We start from the raw sequence: 15,209 nt of genomic DNA, 5'->3' as shown, positions 1-15,209 counted from the left end.
AGCAGAAAGCCCGATGCGGGGCTCCATCCCGGGATTCTGGGACCATGACGTAAGCCAAAGGCACACTTTTAATCAACTGAGCCACCCAGGCAACCCCCCTCTACTGGTTTTTTAAAAAAGAGAAATACTATATTCCCCCTATTAAGTATAGGGAGCATACAATTACAGTAAATGTAATAAAAATTCAAATATATACTATGATTGACAAAGGGAAAGGAAGCAAGGGAAGTAAAAAGGGAAGGGGAAAATGGTGAGATGCCAAAAAGAGAGAGAGTGGAAAACAGGGAAGGAGATGGGATAGGAGATATTTGGTGGGAAAAGGTTTAACTTGTTTGCCCAAGCCATGAAACAACTGTGATCCTGGACAAAACCCTTCTCTCTGGGCCTCTGTTATCTAATACCTTACTTAGCCTGTCAAATCAAGAAGGTTAACTGGATACTTCTTAAGGTACTTTCAGTTCTGATTTTGGGTTCATACCTAAACTCAGAAATCTCTAATCCTGTAAATGATGTGATTAAGTCATCCCTACTGCCCTCTGAAAACTCTATTTTCTATCAGCTTTTTCTGAACAACCAAACTGTCTTAAAGCAACAACATACATTTGGTGATATGTTCTAATTTGCCAAGGGCTTTCATATACATTATCTCACCTGATACAACTGTCTCGTAAAGCAGGTAGGGTAAGAATTATCTGCATTTTAATCTCTGCCTATTTGATAGGCAAAAAAATATGATTTCATTATTTTGATTTGCATGGCCTTAACAGCAAGGGTAAACCCGTCTTCATGTTTACCATCATTTAGATTTCTTCCTTTGTGAATTACTACTCAGGCCCTTTAAGTATTTTTCATATTGATTCATATGAGTTCTTTATATATTAAGGATATTAACCATTTGCCTTTTCTATGTTACAAATATTTTTTTCCTCTGGCTTGCAGTGTGTTTTTTAATTTTGTTTATAGTGGGCTAATTTTTTTAAATTATAAAATATTCAATACATACAAAAGAACATACGTAAATTATGAAGCCTTATAATAAACATATACTCATGAAGCCAGTGTAAGAAAAGGAGTGTTATCAATTCTTTTGAAGCTTCCTGTGTATTCATTCCTATCCCAACCCCCTACTTCCCCTCTCTGTGGGGAAACCTGAGATTTGCTATCCTGAATTGTTTGGTTTTTCTTGTTATCATTCCCTTGCTTTCCTTTACCTAATTCCTTAGGTATATGTAACCCCCTAAAAAATACATTGATTAGTTTTGCTTGCTTTTTAACTTTTATAATAAATGGTATGAATGTATATGGTATGAATGTCTATAATTTCTCACATTTTACATTGTTTCTGAGATTCTTCCACATTGCTGCATGTAGCTATAATTTATTCATTTCACTGCTGAAAAGTACTTATATGAACAAAGCAAATTTTATACATTCTTCTGTAAGTAAGAATTCAGGTGTTTATGTTTTTGCCATTAAGAGCAATGCTGCTATGAATGAGATCTACCACCTATCTCATACGCATGGCAAGCTTACTCTAGGGTGGATACCTAGTTCTGGTTGATATACCTTCTTGCTGACACAAATTCTTAATTCGTACATACTCAAAGCTAGCTACTTTCCTTAAAAAAAAAGGGGGGGTTGCCTAGGTGTACAGTCAGTTGAGCATCCGACTCTTGGTTTCGGCTTAGGTCATGATCTCAGGGTCCTGGGATCAAGCCCCATAGAGTACATGGAGTCTGTTTGGGATTCTCTCTACCTCTCCCTCTGCCCCTCCCACTCGTGCTCTCTCTCTCTCTCAATAAATAAATCTTTAAAAACAAAAACAAATCAGAAGGTTATGGGGATGGATGGTGGTGATGGTTGCACCACAATGTGAATGTATTTGATACAACTGAACTGTACACTTAAAAAATGGTTAAGTGGTAAATTTTGTGTGTATTTAACACAGTAAAATAAAGGAAAAATTTGAGTTTAAAAAATCCATTAAGATAACTTTTTTAGAAACTATGTATCTACAAAGTCCTTCCCTACTCTAAAATCACATAACTACTCAATCATATATTATCCCATTTGTTTTAAAGTTTTAAAAATACATGTATTTAACTCTGAAATCCATCTGCAATTTATGTCATACATAATGAGGTCATAATTTTATTTTTTTCCAAAAAAATTAGCTGTCCCAAGAATATTAACTACTGCATTATTTCTCTGTCGTTTTAAATGCCACCTTGATCATAAGGTAAATATATACAGCCATTTTAATTTGTATCTGAGTTTTCCATTCTGTGTCATAAGTTTGTCTAGTATAAGTTCCATACTATTATAATTATTATGAATTTTCCTTATGTTTTAATATCTGGTAGTCCAAATTTTTTAAAGCAATCTCTATACCCAACATGAGGCTTGAACTCACAACCCGGAGATCAAGAGTTGCATGCTCTACCCACTGAGCCAGCCAGGCACCCCATCTGGAAGTCTGGACAATTAAAATATAAGGACAGTCCCCCTTACATTATTCTTTTTTCAAAATGTACTGGTGTTGAAACTAATATAACACTATATGTTAACTATACTAGAATTATAATTTTAAAAAATAAACAAGGGGGGGGCGCCTGGGTGGCTCAGTTGGTTAAGCGACTGCCTTCGGCTTGGGTCATGATCCTGGAGTCCTGGGATCGAGTCCCGCATCGGGCTCCCTGCTCAGCAGGGAGTCTGCTTCTCCCTCTGATCCTCCACCCTCTCATGCTCTCTGTCTCTCATTCTCTCTGTCTCAAATAAATAAATAAAATCTTTAAAATAAACAAACAAACAAACAAACAAGGGGCACCTGGGTGGCTCAGTCAGTTAAGCATCTGACTTGATCTCAGCTCATGTCTTGATTTCAGGGTTGTGAGTTTAAGCCCCATGTTGGGCTCCATGCTGGGCGTAGAGCCTACTTAATCAATCAAAGATCGCTGATCACAGAAAAAAAATTGTTTTTGCAGTCCTCCCTCACCCAACAATCCCTATTAAATTCTAACTCTAACTCCGTATTTATAAATTGATTTTGTATCCCCATTTAAAGGGTGGGAAACTGAAACTGAGCTGGGTAATGCTCTACCCAATAAAATTCACTTGGTCCAAAGAGGCAGTTCTGGGACTAGAACACAGATTTTCTAGTTCCTAAATCAGTGTTCTCTCCACTAAAACAGCTTCTCAAATTTTAATATGCATATGAATCACCTGGGACTCTTGTGAAATGTAGATTCTGATTCATTAGTTCTTGAGTGAGGCCCAAATTCAGCATTTCTAGTAAGTGCCCAAGGGATGGCTGATGCTGCAGTCTGACAAGACTCTGAGAAGCAAGGGCACTATATCTTTTGATCCATATAGTTCTGATGGGGGTGCTACCTATTGGTTGTTAAGTCTTGGGTGCCCTTGCTTAGAAGAAATTGTCAATGAAACAAAAACTTCTTTCTTGGCTTGGACTGCCTTATACCCACCAAGCCTAGTTGCTGTCTTTACTAAGGATATCAGAGCAGTTGCCTTGTTCCTGAAGTCCACAACTGTGTAATTTGTCACGAGAGGATCCACAAAGCTGATCATGTGGTGCTGGCATATTCTCTGCTCTTGGGCAGAAACCTTGTTGGTGATGATGTCCAGGCCTTCATAAACCTAGGGGAAAGAAAATTAACATGAGAAAGTCACCTGCCTCCATAAAAGGCACACTTGCCCTCCAGCCAAACATGTGACTGACCCAAAGCACCAGAATAGATGTGTTCTTCTTCTTCTTCTTCTTTTTTTTTAGAGTAGATGTGTTCTAAGCATATGTGTTCAGAGCACAGCAGACCTACCAAAACATAAGACAAAGGAAGTAGAAGAAAACAGAACACTGGCTTTCTTATCAAATAATGGCTATTAGCTTAGACTTCAAGATAAAAAGTGTATGTAAATCAATGCCCAAGTGAGAACTAATTCTGCAAAATTAACTGGAGGTTCTTTAGGTTCTTTAAGCATTTAAAAATGGGCAGGTTGTTTTACTTATCACAAGTCTCCAGAAAGGTAACATTTTGCATTGCTCATAGTTCTACTTCAAATGCTTAGATATTTCTTGGATTTAAATGGCTCTGAAAGATTTTTAGAATCTTGGTTCCATTTGTAGAGAAGTGGCCTATTTACAAAGATACATATAAAACACACACGTATACACTTTGAAGTTAGAACCCCTAACACTGCTGTACTCTAATGGAAACATTGTGATCTAACCAAATTACTGCTTCAGGGGGTCAGCACATACAGTCTAAATACTAAAAGGCAATATCCTGTCTGTAAGCTCTTGATCTGCCAATTCAACTAAAAAGTTCAAATGTACTTTTTCTAAATGCAAGGTCTCAGATGGAGAACAGATCTGAAAATACTAGTTTGAAAACAGGGATGAATGCTTTGAGATTAAATGTTCTCTCTGTAATCACTGATTCTACAGGGAACACTGAATGAACAAATAATAAGTTCCATAGAGCCCACAAAGATGTTAAAAGCATTTTTTATCTCACATTTCCCTTTACTTACATGAGTGTCGATTAAGTACAGTACAGTATAATGGTTGGGAGGAAGGACACTGGCGCCAGGCTGCCTCAGATCAATTCCTAGCTCTGCTGCTTACCAGTTATTTGTACTCATGGAGTAGTCAGTTACTAACCTCTCTCTGCCTCAATCCCTAATCAGTAAAATGAGGATAATAGTATCTATCTCATGGGGTTGTTGTGTGGATTAAGTGAGTTAGTACATGCAAGGCACTTGGTTTTTGCCTAACACACTGCATATGCTATACAGGGTCATTACATAACTACCTATATTACGACCACTACTAGTATCACAAGGCAAGGAGAACGGGAAATAAGTTTAGTGTCATTATCACTCTGAAGCTTCTGTGCTCTTAACTACTGAGGTTATTTACCCAACAAGCATATAAGCTATCTTCAAGTAAAAGAAAATTGTTAATTAGTAAAATAAGTACAAAGAAATATAAAGAGCCATAGGGAAAGAACCAGCTCTGCCTTTAACTCATTTAATCTGTACCTGACAACAGACTTGCATTCTCACACCTGAATACTGATGGAATCTTAAATCATAGGGTGTTCTTTTTTGTGTATCTTGAACAAGATGTCCTTCTGACATTATAAAGTGCCGTAGCATATACTGCACACGGCAGTCTTCTGCACAAATTAAGAAAACTAAAGGAGGGAAAGGAGTTAGTAATTGTGTGTTCTGGGCGCCTGGATGGCTCAGTTGGTTAAGTGTCTGCCTTCAGCTCAGGTCATGATCCCAGGGTCCCGGGATCGAGCCCCACATCGGGCTCCCTGCTTGTCAGGAAGCCTGCTTCTCCCTCTCTCACTCCCCCTGCTTGTGTTCCCTCTCTCACTGTGTCTCTCTCTGTCAAATACATAAATAAAATCTTTAAAAAAAATTTTTTTTTATGTTTATTTTCTGCTTTTAACAATAGGGAAAAGGGGCACCTGGGTGGCTCAGTTGGTTAAGCGACTGCCTTCAGCTCAGGTCATGATCCCAGGGTCCTGGGATCGAGTCCTGCATCGGGCTCCCTGCTCTGCGGGGAGCCTGCTTCTCCCTCTCCCACTCCCCCTGCTTGTGTTCCCTCTCTCGCTGTGTCTCTCTCTGTCAAATAAATAAATAAAATCTTAAAAAAAAAAAAATAGGAAAAAAAAGTATATGAAGACTGGGATTCATGTTCCAATAATGGGGTAGGAAGGTCAGACTAACTGAACTAAGATTGGCCAAGTGTTCCTAACTACTGAAGTGAGGTGAGACACACAGCAGTTCAACTGGCATTCGCTCTTATTTTTTTATATGTTGGGAAATTTCCCTAACAAAAAGTTTCTTTTAGAAAATTTGGATGCACTTCACACCCACTAAGATGTCTACTGTCAAAAAGCAGAAAATAATAAATGTTGGTGCAGATGTAGAGACATTAGAACCCCCGTGCATTGTTGGTGGGAATATAAAATGACACAGCTATGGATTGAAAACAGTATGATGATTCATCAAAACACAAAAAATAGTGGGGTGCCTGGTGGGCTCAGTCTGTAGAGCATGTGACTCTTGATATCAAGGTTGTGAGTTCAAGCCCCATAAAAATATAAAAAATAGGGGCGCCTGGGTGGCCCAGTCAGTTGAGCATCTGCCTTCGGCTTGGGTCGTGGTCCCGGGGTCCTTGGATGGAGTCCCGCGTCAGGCTCCCTGCTCCGCGGGGAACCTGCTTCTCCTTCTGCCTCTGCCTCTCTCTCTGTCTCTCACGAATAAATAATTTATATATATATACATACATATATATATAGAGAGAGAGAGAGAATTACCATATGATCCAGCAACTCCACTTCTGGGTACATACCCAAAAGAACTGAAAGCAGGGAGTTGAACAGATACTTATACACCCATGTTTATAGCAGCATTATTCACAGAAGCCAAAAGGTGGAAGCAATCCATATCCATCATGAACGAATGGATAAACAAAATGTGCTGTATACATATAATGGAATATTATTCAGCCTTAAAAAGGAAGGAAATTCTGACACATACTATAGAAGAACCTTGAAGATATCATGCTAAGTGAAATAACCCAGTAACAAAAAGACAAATATTGTATGATTCTACTAACATAACTAAAGTAGTCAAATTCAAAGACAGAAAGTAGAATGGTGGTTGCCAGGGGCTGGGGCAGAGAAGAATGGGGAATTAGTATAAAACGTACAGAATTCCAGTTTGGGAAGATGAAAAAAGTTCTGGAGATGGAGGGTAATGACTGCTGCAGAACAATGTGAATGTGCTTAATGTATGGTAAAATAGTAAATTTTATGTCATGTATATTTTACCATGTATGGTTTACCATAACAAAAGACTTGGATCACAGACTTTTGATACAATGAGAAACCAGTGAATATTAGCAATGAAATGAAATTTTCAAAAATTTGTTGAATTTTTCAATTCTTTTTCTTTTTAAATTTTTTAAGAGGTTTTATTTATTTATTTGAGAGGGAGAAAGAACACATGAGCAGGGGGAGCAGGAGAGGGAGAGGGAGAAGCAGACTGCCCACCTGAGCCGGGAGCCCGATGCTGGACTCGATTCCAAGTTGCTGGGATCATGACCTGAGCAGAAGGCAGACGCTCAATGGACTGAGCCACCCAGGCATCCCTTGAATTTTGCAATTCTTTTCAATATATACCCAGAAGTGGAATTGCTGGATCATATCATAACTTTCAAAATTATTGAGAGGAACTGGTAATGTTCTATTCCTTGAACTGAGTTTTGATTACACAGGTATTTTCACTTTTTTGATAACTTACTGAACTGTACAGTTATGAATTATGGATTTTTTTAGATTTTATTTTTAAGTAATCTCTACACCCAACATGGGGCTTGAACCTATATCCCCAAGAACAAGAGTCGTACATTCCATGAATTAAGCAGGCAAGGAGCCCCATGAATTACGCATTTTATGATATACATTATTTATCAATTAAAATCATACCACCCAGCCAAAAAGTAAAAATACAATACATTTTACACATTTGCACTAAGGATAAATATCTAAACAAATTTAGAAACCAATCAATTCTGTAAATGTCACATTTGGTCCATACAGGTATTTATATTGTAAATCCCACAACTGGGCTTATTTTATTACCTGCCCAGAAAATATCATCCTACCAGAGTAAGTTAGGTTTGCAGCTGATTGCCTTATATTTTCCAGCTTCGATTATAGTTTCAGTGTGACTCCACTTATAAAATGGTCAGCCCTGGGTGGTAGGAAGAGCTTAAAGGATCTGTTTTATCTTCTAGAGGCAGCATGTCACTCTGTTCCATTTCCTATTCTCCCAGAGGACACCTGTGATCTGTGTACACAGAAATGACTGGATAAAATGCTTCTCTCTGCACAAATCAGATTTTGTCAATAGTAAGGGAACTCTGACCTCTTTGTGAGGTCTGACAACTGAAATACTCTGAAAAATTACAGGTTTAACCTACTTAGAATTATCAACATGACTGACTTACCTCAGCAAACATTTACTGAGAGTCTACTATGTGCCAGGTACTCTGCAAGATGTTAGGCATTCAAAGATTAATAAAGGGTCCCTGTCCTCTAGGAGTCCAGGCTAGCAAGAGACACAGATACAAATAACTGTACTATAAAGAGATAAATGATATAAAAGTTTCTGAGAGATAATAAAGTTTGACTGTAACTATCTTCTTTAAATCTCATAAGCACTAAACATTTAATGTTCTAGGTATTTAACTGGGTACTAGAAGGAAATATGCTTCTGTCTCACCTCTATTGAGAGTTTATTTCCAGACTGAAAAGGTTTTGGGAAAAGGTCACAAAACTGAAATAACCCGAACTCTCCAAACCAACAGAGCTAAAGTGCTCAGAGGCGCTAATCAAAGTGAGTGAAATTTACAACAGTAAATCTAGAGCTGTGGTTATCAACAGCAGAATCTAGAGCTGTGTTATCAACCAGAAGTGAACTGTCCACCAGGGGACATTTGGCAATGTCTAGAAACATTTTTGGCTGTCACAATTGCAAGGGTGGAGGTGCTGCTGGTATCTAGTGGGTGGAGGTCAGGGATGCTGCTAAACATCCTACGATGCAAGGACAACTCCCCCCCACCACCACCACCACATACACACACACAACAAAAAATTATCTGGCCCCAAAATGTCAACAGTCCTGAGGTTGAGAAACCCTAATCCAAAGAAATTCTACCTTGGAGAAACTCCCCCAAATCTTTAAGTGTACCGCTAAGGATCCACTCACGTAAGGCTCCATCACTTTATGGTTGTCATGCTGGAGGGTGGTCCTACTGAATGTGTTAATCACCAAGATCCTGGGCACTGGGCAGATCATGGAGCTCTGTCTGAGTGCAGGTTGGCTATGATTGCCCAACACTGCTGTCTACAAGCATGAGGAAAATCTGCCCCCCCAACTTGTTTGTTTTCTTTCCTTCCCCCTTTTGACTTCATTTCCTTCCCAATCCAAATTAGATACTGAAGTCCTTCAATCACTTCCTTGCCTCTATGGATTACATCTGCTTTGAAAACCACAATTACGGCTTATGAATCAATACAATCACCTACCTTCTCTGCTGGCTGCTACCCATTGCTCTATGGATAGCTCACTCTCTGAGATCACTAATGAACCCTGACTGCCAAATATTAACACTTTTCTACTAAGCTTTCAAAACATGTTTAATGGAAAAACCAATAATCTCATACTACTCGTCTCTCTCTGTAATTCATTCTCCTTTGGAGTTTCAATGGCAGCAATCTCTCTAGTTTTTCTTCCTATCTCACTGGCCCTTCCTCAGTTTCCCTACTAAAGCCAACCACTGATGTATTAGCAATATCTGTCATGGCAACAATATTGAGAAATGTCCATCTCTATGGTATCTACCTGGCATTTCTATACTATGAACTGTCTGACACTCATGGCTTCTATAACCATTTTTGTGCTAACTCCCAAAATCCATATCTACAATCTAGTTCTATATTGATGCCAGACCTGTATATTTAACTGCCTACTGGACATTTTCATCATCAATGAGAGGCATTTAATATAGTGAAGTTGTGAACAGTAAAGACTCTGGAGCCAGGTTGCCTGGATTTAAGTGCTGGCTCCACTACTTATTAGCTATGTAACCTTGGGCAAGTTATTTAACTTCTCTGTGCCTCAGATTTCTTATTTATAAAAGTGAGGGTCATCTTAAACCCACCTCAAAGGGTTATGGTGAGAATTAAATGATACATGCAAAGCATATGGAATAGGGCCTGCCCTATAGGAAGCAGTCAATAAATGTTAGCTATCATCCTTATCAGCATCATCATCACTCCAGATACCTGTAATCTGCGATGTCCAAAATTGAACTCCTTATCTTTCCAGCTATACTTGAGTGAACCATGAGATAATCAAACCAAAAACCTTGAAGTGATCCTAGTATCTCTGTATCCCTCTCTCTCCCCACATTTCCAATCTCTCAACTTTTATCCATACTAGTTCCTAAAATGATCTCAAAGCTCACCATCGTCACTTCACTGTCATTACACCAACTAAAGGCTTCATGATTTCCCAACTAGACTGTTCATTCCATCAGCTTCCTCATTGATCTTCCTACCTTTACAGTATAACCCCTCCAATTTATGTCCACGCTGCAGCCGGGGAGCTTTCTAAAATGAAAATCTGATCTCATCCAGCCCCAAACTCTTTAGCATCACCTCCTGATGAAAGCCTGCCTTGAGATCACTCCTCATTCCTACCCCATGTGTGCTTCTCCTCTGTGCCCCCACAGTACCCTGCATTTACCTTTATCACAGAAATATTTTAAAGTCACATACAGTAAGTTCTATCTCCATTAGACTCTAAGTTCCAAGGGAAGAAATTGGGTATTTTATCCCTAGCCCCAACACCTAACACAGTACCTAATGATACATGGAGTTTACTCAATAAATACTCTGTGCCTGAGGTAGAGTGCTAAATCCTATGTTAAAAATTTCATACCCTATGAAGTTATGTTGGCCTCCATTTTACCAATGAGGAAATGAAAACTTAGATATGTTAGGTAACCTGCCCAAAGTCACACAGCAAGTTAGTGGCAGAGGCAAACTTTGAATCCATGTCTTCTGACTTCATATTGTTCTTTCCCACCATGTTCCTAATCTCCATTCTATGCAAATCAGCTCTGTGACTTTGGGAAGTCAGATTTCTTTCCTGGAACCTCAAGTTCCTCATTTCTAACACCTTTAATTCTAATAGTCCAAACTTCAGAAAAAAAGAATCTTGGCATAGAAGGGTAAAAGGAAAAATTATTTTTTTAAAGGATGTTGGCAATTAGCAGAAAGCTGATTTTCCTTTTTGATTAAAGGAATTTCAATTTGTATTTGATTATTCAACTGAAGAGATGTGGAAAAGTAGGGAAAAGGTCAATCTCTTGCCTAATTTTTCTTTCTTAATAAAAGGATGACTTTTTAAAAATTTTACACTTTATTAAGAAAGAATGAGTTAGTTGCAGGAGCATCATGGCAGGCAACTACTCCTTTTAGCTTTGTTTGGCAGAAGTTCAACTGCAGACATGCTGACTAAATCAGACAGATTAAGATGCTCAGAAAGCAAGAGAACCTGTACCTGATGCATTCAGTCAGCCTGATGAGAGGAGCGGCTTAGAGATTGTAGTGCAGATCATGACTTTTCTTCCAATGGCTATCCCTATTTAAGAGAAAAGGGGGGTGTGCCTGGCTGGCTCAGTTGGTGGAGCATGCGACTCTTGATCTCGGGGTTGTAAGTTCAAGCCCCACGTACGGTGTGAAGATTACTTAAAATCTTAAAAAAAAAAAAAAAAAGGAAAGAGGACTAGAATCTTAATAGAAGGCCATGCTTCTCAAACTGAGAGGTGCATATATAACAAGTTTACTATGCATTCTTCGAGGGCATCAATCTTACTAAATGATAAAAAGAATTTGAAACATTTTTACATCCAAATAAATACAGACAGATAAGGGCAGAGAATGCAAAATTGGCACGTACTTTTAAGTTAAAGCATGAGAAACTGCAATGGAGAGCCTCTACCATGGCTGCTTTGAGGTCCACCTGCAAGCCCTGGCGAAGCATGGACATAAGGAAATTCAGAGATCATGCACCCAGTCCGATCACCTGAAATTTTATACTTGAGAATATGGAGGCTCAGAGAGCTTCCCTGGACATATAATTGACTGGCAGCAGAGACACAACTAAAGCCTGGATGCTCTGCCTATAACAAGTTGTTTCTGCTGCCTCTTACCAGTAGAATTTTTATTCCCATTTGACTTTGGTCTGTTTGTTTGCTTGAAGTAATGAATTCTTACTAAGGTGAAATTAAATTTCAGAAACTGAGAAGACCGCTTCCATACACTGAACCCCTTCACGGTTCTGAAGAGTAAATATGATAGAAAGCTAAAAATACACACAAAGACAATGTCATGTGACTATAATGCTGGGACAGAAACAAAAGGGGACTTTTGAAAAAATAAAATTAATAATAAAGTTCCTCTCTGGGGGGCACCTGGGTGGCTCAGTCGTTAAGCGTCTGCCTTCAGCTCAGGTCATGATCCCAGGGTCCTGGGATCAAGTCCCTCATCGGGATCCCTGCTCCGTGGGAAGCCTGCTTCTCCCTCTGATCCTCCCCCTGCTTGTGTTCCCTCTCTCGCTGTGTCTCTCTCTGTCAAATAAATAAAATCTTTTAAAATAATAATAAAGTTCCTCTCTGTGTCACCTTTACAGCCTCAAGATTGGCCCACTTTTGAGGGTTTCAGTGATTTTATTTTAAGATCCCTATGATAGAGTATGTATTATTTGGAGGTCTATGTCTAAGTTAGGGAGAGGCAGTAGAGTAAAATGGAGCCAGAATGCCTAGGTTCAAATTCTGGCTCTACTACCCAACTTCGTATGTTGCAGATTATTTAAGTATCTAATTTTTCTTTGCCTCAGGTTTCCTAATCTATAAAATGGGGATAATAATAGCACCTACACTCCTCACTGGGTTATTCTGAAGATCAGATTTAATATAAGTAAAATATTTAGAATAGTGGTAGGCAAATGGTAAGCACTATATAAGTGCTTGATATTGGGGCGCCTGGGTGGCTCAGTCGTTAAGCGTCTGCCTTCGGCTCAGGTCATGATCCCAGGGTCCTGAGATCGAGCCCCACATCAGGCTCCCTGCTCAGCGGGAAGCCTGCTTCTCCCTCTCCCACTTCTCCTGCTTGTGTTCCCTCTCTCGCTGTCTCTCTCTGTCAAATAAATAAATAAAATCTTAAAAAAAAAAACAAAACTACAAAGTGATACCACTTTTACACCCAGTGGGATAGCTATATTAAAAAAAAGGGGGGGGGAATAACATATTGGAGAAGAGGTAGAGAAACTGGTACCCTTATACATTGCTGGTGGGAATCTAAAATAGTTTAGCCATTAAGTAAACCAGTTTGGCATTCCTCAAAAAGTTAGACACAGAATTATCATATGGCCCAGAAATTCTACTCCTACATATATACCCAAAATAAGTGAAAACAAGTGTGTACATGTTCACAGCAACACTATTCATAACAGCCTAAAGTACTAATGCCCATCAACAGATGGGACAAATGTGATCTATTCATACAATGAAAAATTATTCAACCATAAAAAGGAATAAAGTATCAACACATGCTACAAGTATAAGTGAGAGAAGCCAGACACAAAGGTCACAGATTATATGATCCCATTTATAGGAAATATCCAGAATAGGTAAAATCTCTAGAGACAGAAAGCAGATGTGATTGCCAGGGGCTTGGGGGTGGGGCGAGTAACTGCTTAGGGAAATGCAGAATAGATGCTTAATGGGTATGGGGTTTTTTTGGGGGGTGGTGGAAATATTTTGGAACTAGACAGAGGTGGTGGCTGTACACCACCATGAATATACTAAATGACACTGAATCGTTTTATTTTTAAGTAATCTCTACACCCAACATGGGGCTCTAACTTATAACCCTGAGATCAAGAGTCACATGTTCTGATTAAATCAGCCAGATGCCCCTGAATCATTCACTTTATTTTTTTTTCTAAGATTTTATTTATTTATTTGAGAGAGAGAGAATGAGAGAGAGCACATGAGAGGGGGGAGGGTCAGAGGGAGAAGCAGACTCCCTGCCAAGCAGGGAGCCGGATGCGGGACTCGATCCAGGGACTCCAGGATCATGACCTGAGCCGAAGGCAGTCGCTTAACCAACTGAGCCACCCAGGTGCCCTGAATCATTCACTTTAAAATGGCTGATGTTGGGTGCCTGGGTGGCTCAGTTGGTTAAGCGTCTGCCTTCAGCTCAGGTCATGATCCCAGGGTCCTGGGATCGAGTCCCACATCAGGCTCCCCCTGCTCTGCAGGGAGCCTGCTTCTCCCTCTGCCTCTGCCTGCCACTCCTCCTGCTTGTGCACTCTCTCTCTCTCTGTCAAATAAATAAATAAAATCTTTTAAAAAATAAATAAATAAAATGGCTGATGTTGGGGCACCTAGATGGCTCAGTCAGTTAAGCATCTTCGGCTCAGGTCATGATCCCAGGGTCCTGGGATCAGCCCCGCATGGGGCTCTCTGCTCAACAGGGAGCCTGCTTCTCCTCTCCCTCTGTCTGCCACTCTGCCTACTTGTGCTCGCTCTCAATCAAATAAATAAATAAAATCTTTAAAAAAATAAATAAATAAAATAAAATGGCTGATGTTACGTGAATTTCACCTCAATAAGAAAAATAATGTAAGTATAACCTCTAATAATCTTAGAAAATTGGAAGAAGGGGGGAAAAAAGATAATGTGTGCATCTTCTCATCCAGTATTCCCATTCTCGGAATTTATCCTAAAGAGAGAATCACACAATCCAAAAAGATGTATGTGTGAAGATGTTCATCTCAGCATCATTTATTATAGCAAAAAACAACCCTCTAAATGTCCTTCGGTAGAAACCTAGCTAATTACGATACACCTATAAAATAGACTACACAGAGATTAAAAACAACAAAGTAGAAAGTTGGAGAGCTTACACTACCCAATTTCAAGACTTATTATAAAGCCACAGTAATCAAGACAATGCAATATTGGCAAAAGAATAGACACATAGATCAATGGAACAGAATGCAGCCCAGAAATAGACCTGCACAAATATAAACTGGCTTTTGACAAAAATACAAAGGCAATTTAATGGAGAAAGCATAGCCTTTCAAAAACAGTGCTGGCACAACTGGACATCCATAATATCCCACACTTTATACAAAATTTTTTTCAAAATAGCTCACAGACCTAAATGTAAAATGCAAAACTAGAAAACTTTTCTTTTTTAAATAAAACGTCTTTAAAAAAATGGTGAGAAAATCTGCATCACTTTGGGTTTGGCAATTTTAGGATAGGAAATCAAAGATACAATCCATTTAAAAAAAGATAAACTGGACTTTATGAAAAATTTAAGACTTCTGTGAAAGACATTGTGAAGAAAATGAAAAACTAAGCCACAAAGCAGGAGAAAATATTTGCAAATAACATATCTGATAAAGGATTTGTACCCAGGATATATAAAGAACTCTTAAAAGTCAGTAAGACAAACAGACCCCCAAAAGATCTGACAGACACTTTAGATACACAGATGGCAAATAAGCATATGAAAAGATGCTCAACA

The 15,209-nt window shown here is 39.0% G+C and overlaps 1 protein-coding gene across 5 annotated transcripts in view; it reads right to left on the bottom strand.

Moving 5' to 3' along the window:
* Positions 1 to 15,209, bottom strand: part of TRIT1 (tRNA isopentenyltransferase 1) — a 44,982-nt gene that overhangs the window by 17,351 nt on the left and 12,422 nt on the right. For 3 of the 5 annotated variants that reach the window (XR_010410983.1, XM_064589385.1, XM_064589386.1), the window contains exon 2: positions 3,514 to 3,654. Coding sequence is in view for 4 of the 5 variants with exons in the window: in XM_064589385.1 (XP_064445455.1) it covers positions 3,514 to 3,654 (141 nt within the window). In the remaining variant the exon portion in view is untranslated. Of the gene's footprint in view, positions 1 to 3,513; positions 3,655 to 3,736; positions 3,830 to 15,209 lie in introns of all 5 variants that reach the window. The other 2 variants (XM_064589387.1, XM_064589388.1) reach the window with 2 other exon arrangements.

Source organism: Mirounga angustirostris, unplaced genomic scaffold (assembly GCF_029215605.1).
Source record: "Mirounga angustirostris isolate CCGP_5_RB_7025 unplaced genomic scaffold, mMirAng1.0.hap1 SCAF_4, whole genome shotgun sequence".
In the NCBI taxonomy this organism is placed as follows: Eukaryota; Metazoa; Chordata; class Mammalia; order Carnivora; family Phocidae; genus Mirounga; species Mirounga angustirostris.
This window is presented reverse-complemented; position numbering and strand designations above follow the sequence as displayed.